The 12,402-nt window shown below is 45.1% G+C and overlaps 1 protein-coding gene across 5 annotated transcripts in view; it reads right to left on the reverse strand.

Annotated features, from left to right (window-relative positions):
- LRP1 (LDL receptor related protein 1) overlaps positions 1-12,402 on the reverse strand; it is a 486,645-nt gene that overhangs the window by 230,538 nt on the left and 243,705 nt on the right. For all 5 annotated transcript variants that reach the window (XM_063952427.1, XM_063952428.1, XM_063952429.1 and 2 more), the window contains 3 exons: positions 7,625-7,814; positions 5,336-5,461; positions 2,197-2,337 (listed from right to left, as the gene is read on the reverse strand). In XM_063952427.1, the coding sequence (XP_063808497.1) occupies positions 2,197-2,337; positions 5,336-5,461; positions 7,625-7,814 (457 nt within the window). The remainder of the gene's footprint in view (positions 1-2,196; positions 2,338-5,335; positions 5,462-7,624; positions 7,815-12,402) is intronic.

The following is a 12,402-nucleotide window of genomic DNA, read 5'->3' on the forward strand; positions in this document are numbered from 1 at the left end:
TGTGTGTAAAAACACAGGTGTGTCTGATAAAAACGCAAGAGTGGCTGGGGAAACGTAGGCGTGGCTGGCCGAACACAGGGCGTGTTTGGGACGTCAAAACAGGAACTAAACAGACTGAAGTGATCACTAGCTAGGAGTAAGTCTCGAGCTACTCTGAAACTACACAATCTTTTTTTGTAGCAGTTCTGCAAACCTTTTTGTTTGCACTTCTGCTAAGCTAAGAGACACTCCCAGAGGGCGGCGGCCTAGCGTTTGCACTGCTACTAAAAGCAGCTAGTGAGCGATCAACTCGGAATGAGGGCCTATGTATGAGAAAAAAAAAAACGGTTTGTAAAGAGGCTCAAGATGAACAGACTAAGGTGGAGCTGTACTAAGCAGTGATAAAAGTGGAGAAGTGTGCCTGTGGAGAAGTTGCCCATAGCAACCAATCAGCATTGATGTAGCATTTATAATTTGCATACTATAAAAGTATACTGAGCTGCTGATTAGTTGCCATGGGCAACTTCTCCACTTGTATCACTGCTTAGTACATGCCCCCCTAAAGCTGCTTTTTAAAGCAACACGGTCAGCACTACTGCACTACAGAAGCATCTCAAAACATATGTACAGTACATACTAACTGTCTACCCCATCTGTGTCACCCGCTGTCTGTCTGCCTATCTGTTTTAGAATGTAAGATTTCACGAGCAGGGTCCTCAACCCTCATGTGCTTATACTTGGCTTACTTAAACAGTCTTCAAAGGCACCAAATCCCGCAGTTTTCTGCTACCCTGATACTTGTGTCAGTGACGTCTGCTGCTGTGGCTATGTTTATTTACCCTATACTTGTCCTATAAGGTCTTTAACTATAAGTCACTATTTTCCTGTTTTGATTATTTTATGTACTCTGTAATTGGGCGCTGCGGATCCCTTGTGGCGCCATATAAATAAAGGATAATAATAATAATAATAATAATAACAATAATAAATACTGCTAGGAATCAACACCAGACACCTTAGGCCTTCCACAGAGTCATGTGTTGCACTGACAGGACACCCAGAATAAGTGCAAGTAAATTGTATCAGTCACAATAAACAATTTACAATAACTTTTTCTGATAGTTTTATCTCCCGGCATAAAGTGAACTCAGGAATTTGACAGCCAAGGACGAGGAAGAGGGGCTAGTCTTTTTCACGGGAAAAGCAGCATGTAATTAGCCACCTTACCAGGAACAGTAAGTATCAAGGTCCACATTTCCAGTTGCCCAAAGGTGGTCCAATACAACAAAACTAGATAATACTGGAATAAATGCCTTAATGGTTGAGGTCAGCCAACACAATGAGCAGTTTACAAAACAATATATCTAAAAATAGCGACAGAGGTTAACAAATGGGTCAGCTTTACTTTAACTTATGAAGTTAGGTATGGTGGCAAAGAAATAACAGCCAGAACTCAGTAACACAATCTGTGGCACAAAGCAAAAAGGAATAGATGGGACCAACTGACAGCCCATTACCTGTTTCAGTTTCCCTACAGACATGATTTAATTGCTCCAATGTGCAATCTAACTAGCACAATGTTTGTTGTGCCTACTACATCTGCAACAGCAATTAAAAACAATTGCAAAATATGTTCCATTAAAACAATTAATTACAGATACATTCTTTTACTCAAGATATCAATAGAATCACAGATTTCATGGGTCATGTGTATGTACGTGTTATCCTGCAGAGTGTTGCAATTCACTGTTACAAACAGAAACAATAGATTCGCCGGGGGCTATACTACTAGCCCCAATGCCTGCACTTATTGTGGATTATGCACACAAAGCATAATACCCGAGAAGCAGCCTTCAGAGTCGCGGTAACACGACACTGGGATCTTAATAAAGATCCCATGTGTTAACGCCCGAAAATGGCAAGTTTTCACAAAAAAACAAGCTATGATTGGATAGACCGATACTGACCTTCGACCTAACATCGCGATACTAGCCCGTTTGTTTGGGTTTTTTGCATGAAAAATTAACGTGGAAAATAGGATACCCCAAGTTGGGATGATACAGGAAAATAATGATAAGACCGGCTTTTATCAAAAGATGTGAAATTCTGGTATGCGATTAAGATTTAGTAAAACCTGCTCTGCACTCATTCTATACATGGAAAGGACTAGAACTAAAGAGCACACATGCACCCCGCACCCTACAACTGAGTACTTACGGCACAGATCAGTAGCCTCATCACTATTATCTAGACAGTCGTTGTCTCCATCACACTTCCAGCGTTCCTGGATGCAGCGGCTGTTCGAACAGGCAAACTCTCCAGGCTGGCATTGGGGTGGAGGGATGTATGATGGGTTGCCTTGAAAAATAACACAAAGTACATGCTTGTGAAAAACAGAATTTGGTATTCAATGTAGAACACAATTAGTAAGAGACATCAGGGAATCCTATGCTGTGGGGTTTTAGTGTAAGCCTTGTTTAAGGATTACATTGATTGTACATGCAAGACTACACATAGCTGGCTCTCAAGTGACCAGGTTAACAACATGGCAGAGAAGAATGTGACATTCCCAACACAGCACATTGCACTGTTATGTTCTATTATTTGCTCCATTCATTAATGGCTGGGAGCCGGGATTTAAAAACTATCGGGATATAGAAAATTCTATGAAACATGAAAAATTAGGTTTGGAGGAAGATCTTTTACAGTAAACAGATGTTATACTTGAAAGAAACACTATAGAACATATTTAAGAACACAGTACAGTCACAACTTTGTACTCCTCTCATGAAATACATTGGGGAAATGTTATTTTACACAATATTTTAACCATTAAAAATATGTTTCTGACCAGTGGCGTAACTAAAAATTTATCTCCCCCAAGCCAAAAAATTATCTGGCGCCCCCTCCCCTCATAATTGGCACTATCAAAGCGAAGAATCTGCGCACGCCAAAAAAGAGGTTTGGTTTCATTAAAATGGGTGTGGCTTCGCTGAAAGTGGTGTGGTGTTGCAGGAAAAGACCTTATACCCCAGTTTTGCAACCTGCACGCCGAGACATTGGCGAACACAGGAAAAAAAATAATCCTGATTCATGCCCCTTACATTATTTGTCATTAATCCTCCTTATAGTAATGCCTAGTATACATTATGCCACACACTGCAGTGTCCCTGAGACATTATACCACACACCGTCATGCCTGTGACACATTATGCTGCACACCGCAATGCCCCTAAGACATTATGCCACATACAATGCCCGTGATATAATATATCACACACCGCCATGCCTGTGACACATTATGACACACCCCACAATGCCCGGTATACATTATACCACATACCACAATGTCCGTGATACATTATGCCACACACCGCAATGCCCGTTATATATTATGCCATACACTGCAATGCGCATTACACATTAAGCCCTACAGTAAGGCTTCTAATTACTTTTAAATTACCTGATCGTTGCCAAGGGTTTCATGATCTTGGTTCCATGCACGGTGCCAGGGGTTTTCATGCACTGGGTGTCATGCTCGTTACCAGGGGTTTCATGTGCTGGGTGTTATGCTCATTGCCAGGGGATAATGCTTGTTGCCAGGGATTTCATGCACTGGGTGTCATGGGGAGTAATGCTGCCCAAACTGCTCCCCACTCTTTAGTGTGCCGCGGGCAACGCTGCCCGATCCCCCCATTGCTGCTGCTGCCCCCACCGCTCCACGGTGGAAGGGCTGCAGGGTGCCACCGACTGCGGCCAGCGCTATGTGCTCCCGCGGGTCTTGGCACCTCCTAGATGCTAGAGGTCAAGTATGGCCTCTAGCATGTCTCCTCCATGACGGTGACCATCTTGGAAGGGACATTTAGCAGATTGACATGCGGACGACTAGTCCGCATGTCAATCTGCTCTGAATCAGTCGTGGCGCCACCGCAGCCCTGCGCCTCCAAGCCTCTGCAGTGGCTGCGGGGGCAGTAGTTACGCCACTGTTTCTGACTACATAGATAGATATACCATATTTGGAACTAGACTTTAGATTTCCTCTGATCATTAACACATACTAGTTTTAACCATTATCCTTTTTACTGAAATGATTTTCTTGCTCTTCAAAATATAAAAAAAAAAAAAAGATAGCCTGAAGTAGAACAGTGCCTCTAGAGGCCAGTTTGTAAAGAACATTCACACACAGGTTCTTGGTTCCACCAGGGCCGTCTTTTCGTATGGGCTCTTGCCCAAGAACCCCAGGAGTATAACAACCCTATGCTGATAGCTGAGGGTCCCCTCTTTCCAGGGGTACCAGTTTTTTGAAAATCGGCACTAGAGAACCAGAGATATCGAACTTCAAAGCAGCGGTCCGCATCCAACCCTGTTAATTGTTCTTCTCAGCCAGATATCTCAGGCTCTGTATGACTTAGAGTTTTTCTGAGGGTACATTTCACTTTCGGTGGACAGTAGCAGCTTGTCTCTATTATGCCAAGAACCAGAGATATTAGCCTTCAAGCAGCTGGTCCCTGCTCAAGCTACACACGCCTAATATGCAGTTTTATATATTTGTTGGTGGATTGCTCTGGCTCCTGAACTCTGATCCCCAAGTCCCCAGTACCTCCTGACAAGTGAGACACTCTAATTGCTTATCCCATTCAAAGCTAAGAAATCTTTTTCCAGGAACTTGAGATATCTGCAGTCAAGCAAGCCGCTGTCTCACCAGAAAATGATGAATATTAAGCCCACTCCACTACCGATCCCTCCCTTACGTATTAAACACCCCCAACCACTCTGGAATTCATGTACCGGGGCCCCTTAATTAAGCCCAATGCCACCTTCTACAGTTTAGTGTTCTCCCTCTCACCCCATCTGTGCAGTAAGGGAGTAATTAGCAGAAATTACTGCTCCAGGTCCAACTTGCTGAGCGGAAGATAGAACACCCCCTACCGCCCGCGGGACATCAAAGCTGCCGCTGATAGCACCCCCACCCATAGAGGATGGGTAGGGGCCCCAGTGCATTGCTTTGCCCAGGGGCCCACACTGCTGTTAAGAATGGCCCTGGGTTCCACCAATTAATAACTTTTGTGGAGAGCATCATTCCTAAACACATCCCTTGTTTCAGGAGACTCCTACAACCTGAACTAACATCAGAGTTCAGTCCTTGGCAGTCAGGTAAATAGCACCATCAATTAAGCTCTGACAATGCATTATTAAAAGGTTTGGTTTGACAGCCTCACAGTTTTCTATTCAATCAGGTGCAATAGCTAAAAGCACCAATTTAATACCACGGCCAGATCTCCATGCAAGTTCCATTGGTGCCTGGTAAGACTGTTCATTTGTGATCTTTACTGAGTAGAGGAGAAAGCGTTATTACCGTTACAGGTGACGCCATCATCATCCAGAATCTGATCTTCAGCACAAGCACACTGTCTGCTCCCAGGCACTGCCAAGCAAAGGCTGCTGCAGCCACCATTGTTGACACGGCAAGCATTGGAGCCCACTTTAAAAAAAAAGGTACAAACACAGACATTTTAGAAAGAAGACACCGCAAAATGACTAAAAGTATATCAAAACTATTATTTTTACCTAAAATATACATATGTAACGTCTCAAAAGAAAAAAAAGATAATTAGTCAAAATGCAACAAAAAAACTGAATGGAAATGCAGACCTCTATAACCATCTTTTATTCTAAATGAAATGGCAACAAATAATGAGTAATAGCTAGCAGTGCCAAAAAATGTACATGAAAACATTAGCAGATACAACGGGATCGGTATGATTTACAGCCACTCGGGATGCCGAATGTCAATATACCGACATCGGCATCCCGAGCGGTGGAATGCCGGCAGGGGGCGAACGCAACGAACAGGTTCTATTCTCCCTCTATGGCTGTCGTGGACACCCATAGAGGGGGAATCACCAACCTCACGATAAAACAACGCATGAAGAAAAGTGTGCATCTACTTTCAATACAACCACTTTTTTTTACATTGCCTGATGATCTGTCCTTTGGTGACGGCGCCTCTGTACTTGCAAAGTGCCTGGTTACAAAATGGCTGAAGAGACTGCTCTATTTGTAACAGAATGAAAATCTACCTCATTAACTGAAAAGCTCGCATGAAGTGCCCAAGGACTATCTTTACAGGAAAAGATGAAACTCATTTACTATTTCTCACCAGCATTTGCACCACAATATTCATTAGTCAGAGATGTGTGCCTGTTGCAGTCCCTTCCCACGTGTTACAGGTGCTTTATGAGGTAGCATCGCAGCAGAGGTTATAATTTAAGGGTGCCAGCCGAAACAATGTGACAATTTTTAATTTAAGGGTGCCAGGTGAAACAACGTGTGCCAATTTCATTCATAGAGGTTTCTCAAGTTCATATCTTGCAAAAATATTCTGCACATCATATGCATGCATTCTTAAGATCTTTTATTTTGTGCTAATACCTAATTTACATATTGTTACATTTCAGTGAAGAGAATGTTTAACTTGTAACCAACGCTAAGAGGAGATGTTTTTATAAATAAAAGCATAGCAATCAAACGTAACCTAATCCGGGTGACAGACAGAAAAAGATTAGGCACCTCTGGTCTAGAGCATACACAAACTGTATGGGGTGTAGTATGGCTGACCGGCGGTCTCGTGACCGCCGGTCAGCTTATAGACGCCGGGATCCCGGCAGCATACCGACGCCGGGATCCCGGCGGGGAGGGGCGAGTGCAGCAAGCCCCTTGCGGGCTCGGTGGCGTCCTGCGGTCGCCACGGGTTCTATTCTCACTCTATGGGTGTCGTGGACACCCACGAGTGGAAATAGTCCCTGTTGGTCGGCATGCCGACCATCGGGATACTGAGCCGGCGGGATGGTGGAGGAGGTCATGTGACTGTCGGTCAGCAGACCGGCGGTCACATGAATACCACCCACTGTATGTATAGTCTGACAATAACTAGGCACAATGATGTATGCAATGATTTCTAAATCATTTTATCATAGATGCATATCATGGATCTGTAGTATTGCTGACAGTAACCAGATAACTTTAAAATGCAAAGAAAACATTAAAGTGGGAATAACATGACTGAGTACAGTACTCCGAGGCTATGGGCACTGGTACGTGGATCGCTCCCTTTTTCATTTTTCTTAAAATGGGGGTGTAACGTTTTCTTCATTTTTAAAATTACTTTTTTTTATTTTTTACACATAAAGCTGTCAATCATTATCAATTCAATGATGATTCATGTCCTGTCAAATAGGCTGCCACTGCATGACACACTAAAATTGTATCTTCATATGGATGCATTTAAGGGTTTATTTAGAATCTGCATGTATTGCAATTTAAGGTCTGTATTCTGGATACAAACGTATCAGACATGAAATGAACCCCATATGGCTAAGGATTATAATAGAACCTAAATTTGTGACATTTTATAAATCGTTTATTCACTGGCAATACTGGTGTCCAAATCACCAGATGCAATAGCAGACTAGCTGGAGTGTGAGAGAAACAGGGCCGTGGAGTTCAGTTTTGGCTCCAGTGACGACAGTATAAATGTGTCTTTCTCCCCCATACAGCGATCTATAACCCATCAGAATAATTACAGTTTTTGCTAATTTCGTAATTGTCTGCACAGCTCTATTATTCTGATCATATAAATCCTCACCTTGCTGCTGCTGGGCATCATACATTCGGATTTCAAAGATTGGTGGTCTTTCATTTCTCAGATGAGTGACAACTTTGGAGACTTGATCTAGGCGCAATATGCTGCCACTTCTGTACTCTGTCCAGAAGAGAAAGTTACCATGGTGGCACAGACCAAAAGCATGATTCAACTCTGGACCTTCATACACGGCCTAAAAAGAAAACAAAACAAGAAACAATGAGACTATTTTCCTCTTGTTTTGTCACAAGAACAAAACAGTGAACAAATCTATTGTATAATGCCCTAAGCTGTTCAGACTGTGTCCCACTGCAGTGATAGCACACCATGGACAGCTGAGAGGGGTAAATAATACAGCGGAGAGGGATGGGACAGGATGGGGATGGAACGAGGTGACTCAGCACATGGCCAATTTACTAAATGGCAATAGTGGAGTAAATTAAATTTACAATTTAAAAAGTAAACCGGAGGGGTGGCGTGGCCTGGCTGGCAACCGAGAGAGCTGCTCTTTACATGGGCTCCAGCCTGCAAGCAGCCCTTTTTGCCCCTCTCTGCACCTCCATTCCCCCTGCTTCTGTGCCCCATCCTCTCACCCCGTGTTCCTGCCTCTGTGGACGCGTGCTGCGGAATCGGGAGACAGCTCAGGCTGTCTCTGCGGATTGCGGCCCTCCTACCTATGTGAAGCCGGGGCCTGGATTTTAGAGAGATTCCGAAACGGGCGACGGAGCCACGCGCGGGTGACCGGATCCGCCCTCACTGCCGGGCCGCTCGCCGGAGCTACCCTCAACCGCTCCCCCACACAGCCTGGACTCTCCTCTGGCGGCTGGGATCGGCGGGAGCAGTGCCGCCAAACGCTTCAGCAGTGAGTAGCCCATAGCGGCGGCCATCTTCTCTCTCTGTGTAGCGGAGCAGGTGGGCTGTCCGGCATCAGGTGAGTTAGTATATGTCCCGGAGGGCTCCTAGCTGCATCCTCCTTTCTCCCCCCCAGTTCCAGCGGACCTGCATGCCTGTCGCAGGCTCTACTTTTCTGCCCTACCTCACTGCCAGACAGCTATAATGCCCCCCTCCACAGCTCCTGGAAGGCCAGATATCACCTGCAGTCCTTGGAGGGGCTCATTGCTGGTGGCCATCCTTCCTCACCTACAAGTGAGCTACCTCTCCCTTCACTACACCAGCAAATGCCCCCATCTGAGTACTTTTGTGCCTTGCTGTATATTGCTGGGGCTCCCTGATGTATTTTTAGGACTCTGGGCCTCCTTACATTATAATCTATAATCAGGGTGCGCCATCTCCTGGCTCGTGCATCCTACTACAACTGAATTATGCTCCAGCCTTCTGTGATGCTACTACGCAGGGGAATGCTCTGCTAAATCATACTGGAGGCTGCCCTGGGGGCTTCATGTTTACTCTCATTGCACATAATATAATGGAACTCTAACTTTCTATGCTATTGCTCAGTTTTGAATTCTGATCATCCTTTATTTCCGGGACTGTCATATGCCATGTCTAGGTCCAAAAAATCAGCACCATCCGCGGGTTTGACCTCCTTTATTTCTAAAATGAAGCCTAACTCATCTAAACCGCCTTCCGCCCCGCAATCTGCTCCTGTATCGGTATCAGAGGAAGAATCACCTGTGCTAGACTCTTCCATGAAAGACTGCATTTCCTCTATCCTTAATGAGATGAAGTCGTTGAAACAGGCCTTCCACTCAGAGATCCACACGGCCATCTCCGGTCTCAAGGATGAGATCTCGGACCTCGGTGCCCGTACTAATGACGTCGAACAGAAACTTAACAAAGTTATCAATTTCCAGCAGGAAATGGAGCACTCCGTTTTTGTCATGCAGGAAGACATTTACCTCCTCCAAGACCAACAGGAGGATGCAGATAATCGCGCACGACGTAACAATCTGCGCATTAAATATATTCCGGAGTCCACCCGCTTCTTTCAACATCTCCTGCCGGACACTCCACCTGAGCTTTTCCTCCTGGACAGGGCTCATCGCTCCCTGCGCCAAAAACCGTCACCATCGTCCCCTCCAAGAGATGTGGTTCTACGCTGTCATCATTTCAAAACTAAGGACAGAGTTCTAACTGCTGCTCGTAACAAGGACTTGTGTCTGTTTGAAACACATAGGCTGCTGGTATTTCAGGACTTATCCCCTACTACTCTTAAGAGGCGCTTTGATCTGAGGGAATATACCCAGATTCTCAGGGAGAACCAAATCAGATACAGATGGGGTTACTGGCTACTGGCACGATCCAAGGAGGATGCCCACCGGCTTCTTCTGAAACTGAACCTACCCCCCCCCCCCCCCCCCCAGCACCTGGCAAGCCTTCTCCCCCACAGGCTGTACCTGGCCCTCAACGCACCCCGAGCTCACCTCTCCCACAACGTGCACCTCGCCGTCTTAGGTCGACGGTCCCGGCAAAAACCTCCTCCAGACGTGACCCTCCATGAACTTTCTTCCACGAACTGCCTTGATGGGTTACTGTATATTACTATATTCTATAGTGTTTTGTATTTCAGAGGTTCCATATTTTCTTTCACTGAGCTTTTCTGATTGAGCTTTTGTTGTTAATGTTCATACGGTTCTGATGTGATTTACTGTTACCAAATGTTGCCCCGACCCCCCAGGGTCGCCCTATTCGTCCTTTTTCCTACCTCCTCTTCCCGTAGGTTCATAGGCGTGTGACGCCATGCCCTCCACTGAGCCATCATAGCCGGTTTTGAGCATAAGGGAGATATTTTCCCCCTTAATACCCCATACGGGAGCTCAAACGTGTGGACCCGTACGATAAGTACAATGGGTCTTTGGCTCGGTTTCTTGTTGCATTTGTTCTGTTTGTATTGTTCTCAATGTCTTTCTTCTCCTCTTTCTCTCTTTTTCCTACCTTCTCCCTCTCTTCTCTCCGTTGTTTCCTCAGGAGAACAACCCGGTGTGTTTAGGGATGCTATAGCTCTGCTCTTTGATACACTGTTATGTCGGTTAACGTTATAACTTACAATGTGAAGGGTCTTAATAGCCCCCAGAAAAGGACTAAATTATTTCTTTTTCTAAAACAGGTTGGGGGAGATCTGGTGTTCCTTCAGGAGACACATTTCAGAGGTACTTCCCATCCCGAATTGCGATCTAGACGTCACCCGGTAGTTATACATGCATGCGATCACTCCCAGAAGAAGCGGGGGGTCGCCATAATGGTCCCTGCCCACGTACACTTAGAGTCAGAGAAAATTATTAGAGACAAAAAGGGTAGATTTCTCATTATTGTGGGCAAACTTAATAATGTTCCTATAACTCTGATTAATGTCTTAACCCCTAATGCTAATCAGGCCTCATTCTTCGCTTCCTTAGACTCCAAGATTGCCCAATATAGAAAAGGTGAGGTTTTAATGGCAGGAGATTTCAATACCATACTCCACCACAGCCTCGATCGCTCCCACCCCCTTCCCCCTTCCCAGTCCCATACAAGCAATCGTAATTCTAGAGCCCTGTTGTCATTACTTAAAAACCACCTACTCTTTGATTCTTGGAGAGTCCTTGACCCCTTAATCAAAGACTATACTTTTTTTTCACCAGTGCATAATCTTTATACGAGGATTGATATGATTATGACTGGGAGAGATTTAACCTCTAAGATCCAAAAATTTTCTATTCATCCAATTACATGGTCTGACCATGCCCCGGTATCTTTGACCCTCTCGGGTTTGTCCCGCACCCTTTCTCCTCCCTCCTGGTCCCTCAATGACGCCCTTCTCCAGCATACTGATGTTCTGCCACAAATCTCTCAGGTACTGACTGATTACTTTAACTTGAATCAGACCCCTGGTATGTCCGATATGACCCTGTGGGAGGCTCATAAGGCAGTCCTCCGGGGCCACTTCATACAGATTGCAGCTAGGCTCACTAAACAACGCTCCCAGAAGATTTTGGTGTTGACTGATCAGGCGCCTCAATCAGATTTATTACGAAAAAGGGGATAAGGCAGACAAACGTCTTGCCAGGAAGCTGAGAGCCCAAATTTCCTCCAAGAATATCTTGTCTATCCGTACTAAACAAGGGGTATTGACACATGAGCCTGACCACATTCTTAGTGAATTTGAGGAATACTATAAATCGCTATATAATGCGGATGCGGCTTCCTCACCTTCACTGAGATTTAGCGAGGGGATTGAGTCCCTTTTGGATAAATGCAATTTACCGTCGTTGAGTGCTCCGGTGGTTTCTCAGTTGGGTTCGGAGATAACTATTGAAGAAATAGATAATGCCCTTAAGATTCAGAAACCAGGCAAGGCCCCTGGACCTGATGGTATTGTCTATTATGTATTTCAAGAAGTTCAGGGGGATTCTCCTACCCCACCTTTGCAGGCTCTTTAATGGTTTTCTGAAGGGTGATCCTTTGTTCCCCCATACACTGGAGGCTCGGATTGTCTTAATTCACAAACCAGGGAAAGAACCCTACTCGTGTTCTAGTTATCGCCCTATCTCTCTGTTAAATAATGATATTAAACTGTTCGCTAAAATCCTGGCCCTGAGATTAAATTCAGTTCTCCCGCAATTGATACATGCTGACCAGGTGGGCTTCATCCCGGGCCGACGGGCCGACAGGCTAGAGATAATACCCGAAGAACTATTAACTTAGTTTATCTCATTAACAAAGCTAAAATGCCTTCAATCCTTCTCTCGCTTGATGCAGAGAAGGCTTTTGATAAAATATTATGGCCCTTCATGTTTGGTACCTTGCGTAGGTTCGGCCTGGGAGGAAGCCTACTCCAGGGC

This window comes from Pseudophryne corroboree, chromosome 2, assembly GCF_028390025.1.
Source record: "Pseudophryne corroboree isolate aPseCor3 chromosome 2, aPseCor3.hap2, whole genome shotgun sequence".
In the NCBI taxonomy this organism is placed as follows: Eukaryota; Metazoa; Chordata; class Amphibia; order Anura; family Myobatrachidae; genus Pseudophryne; species Pseudophryne corroboree.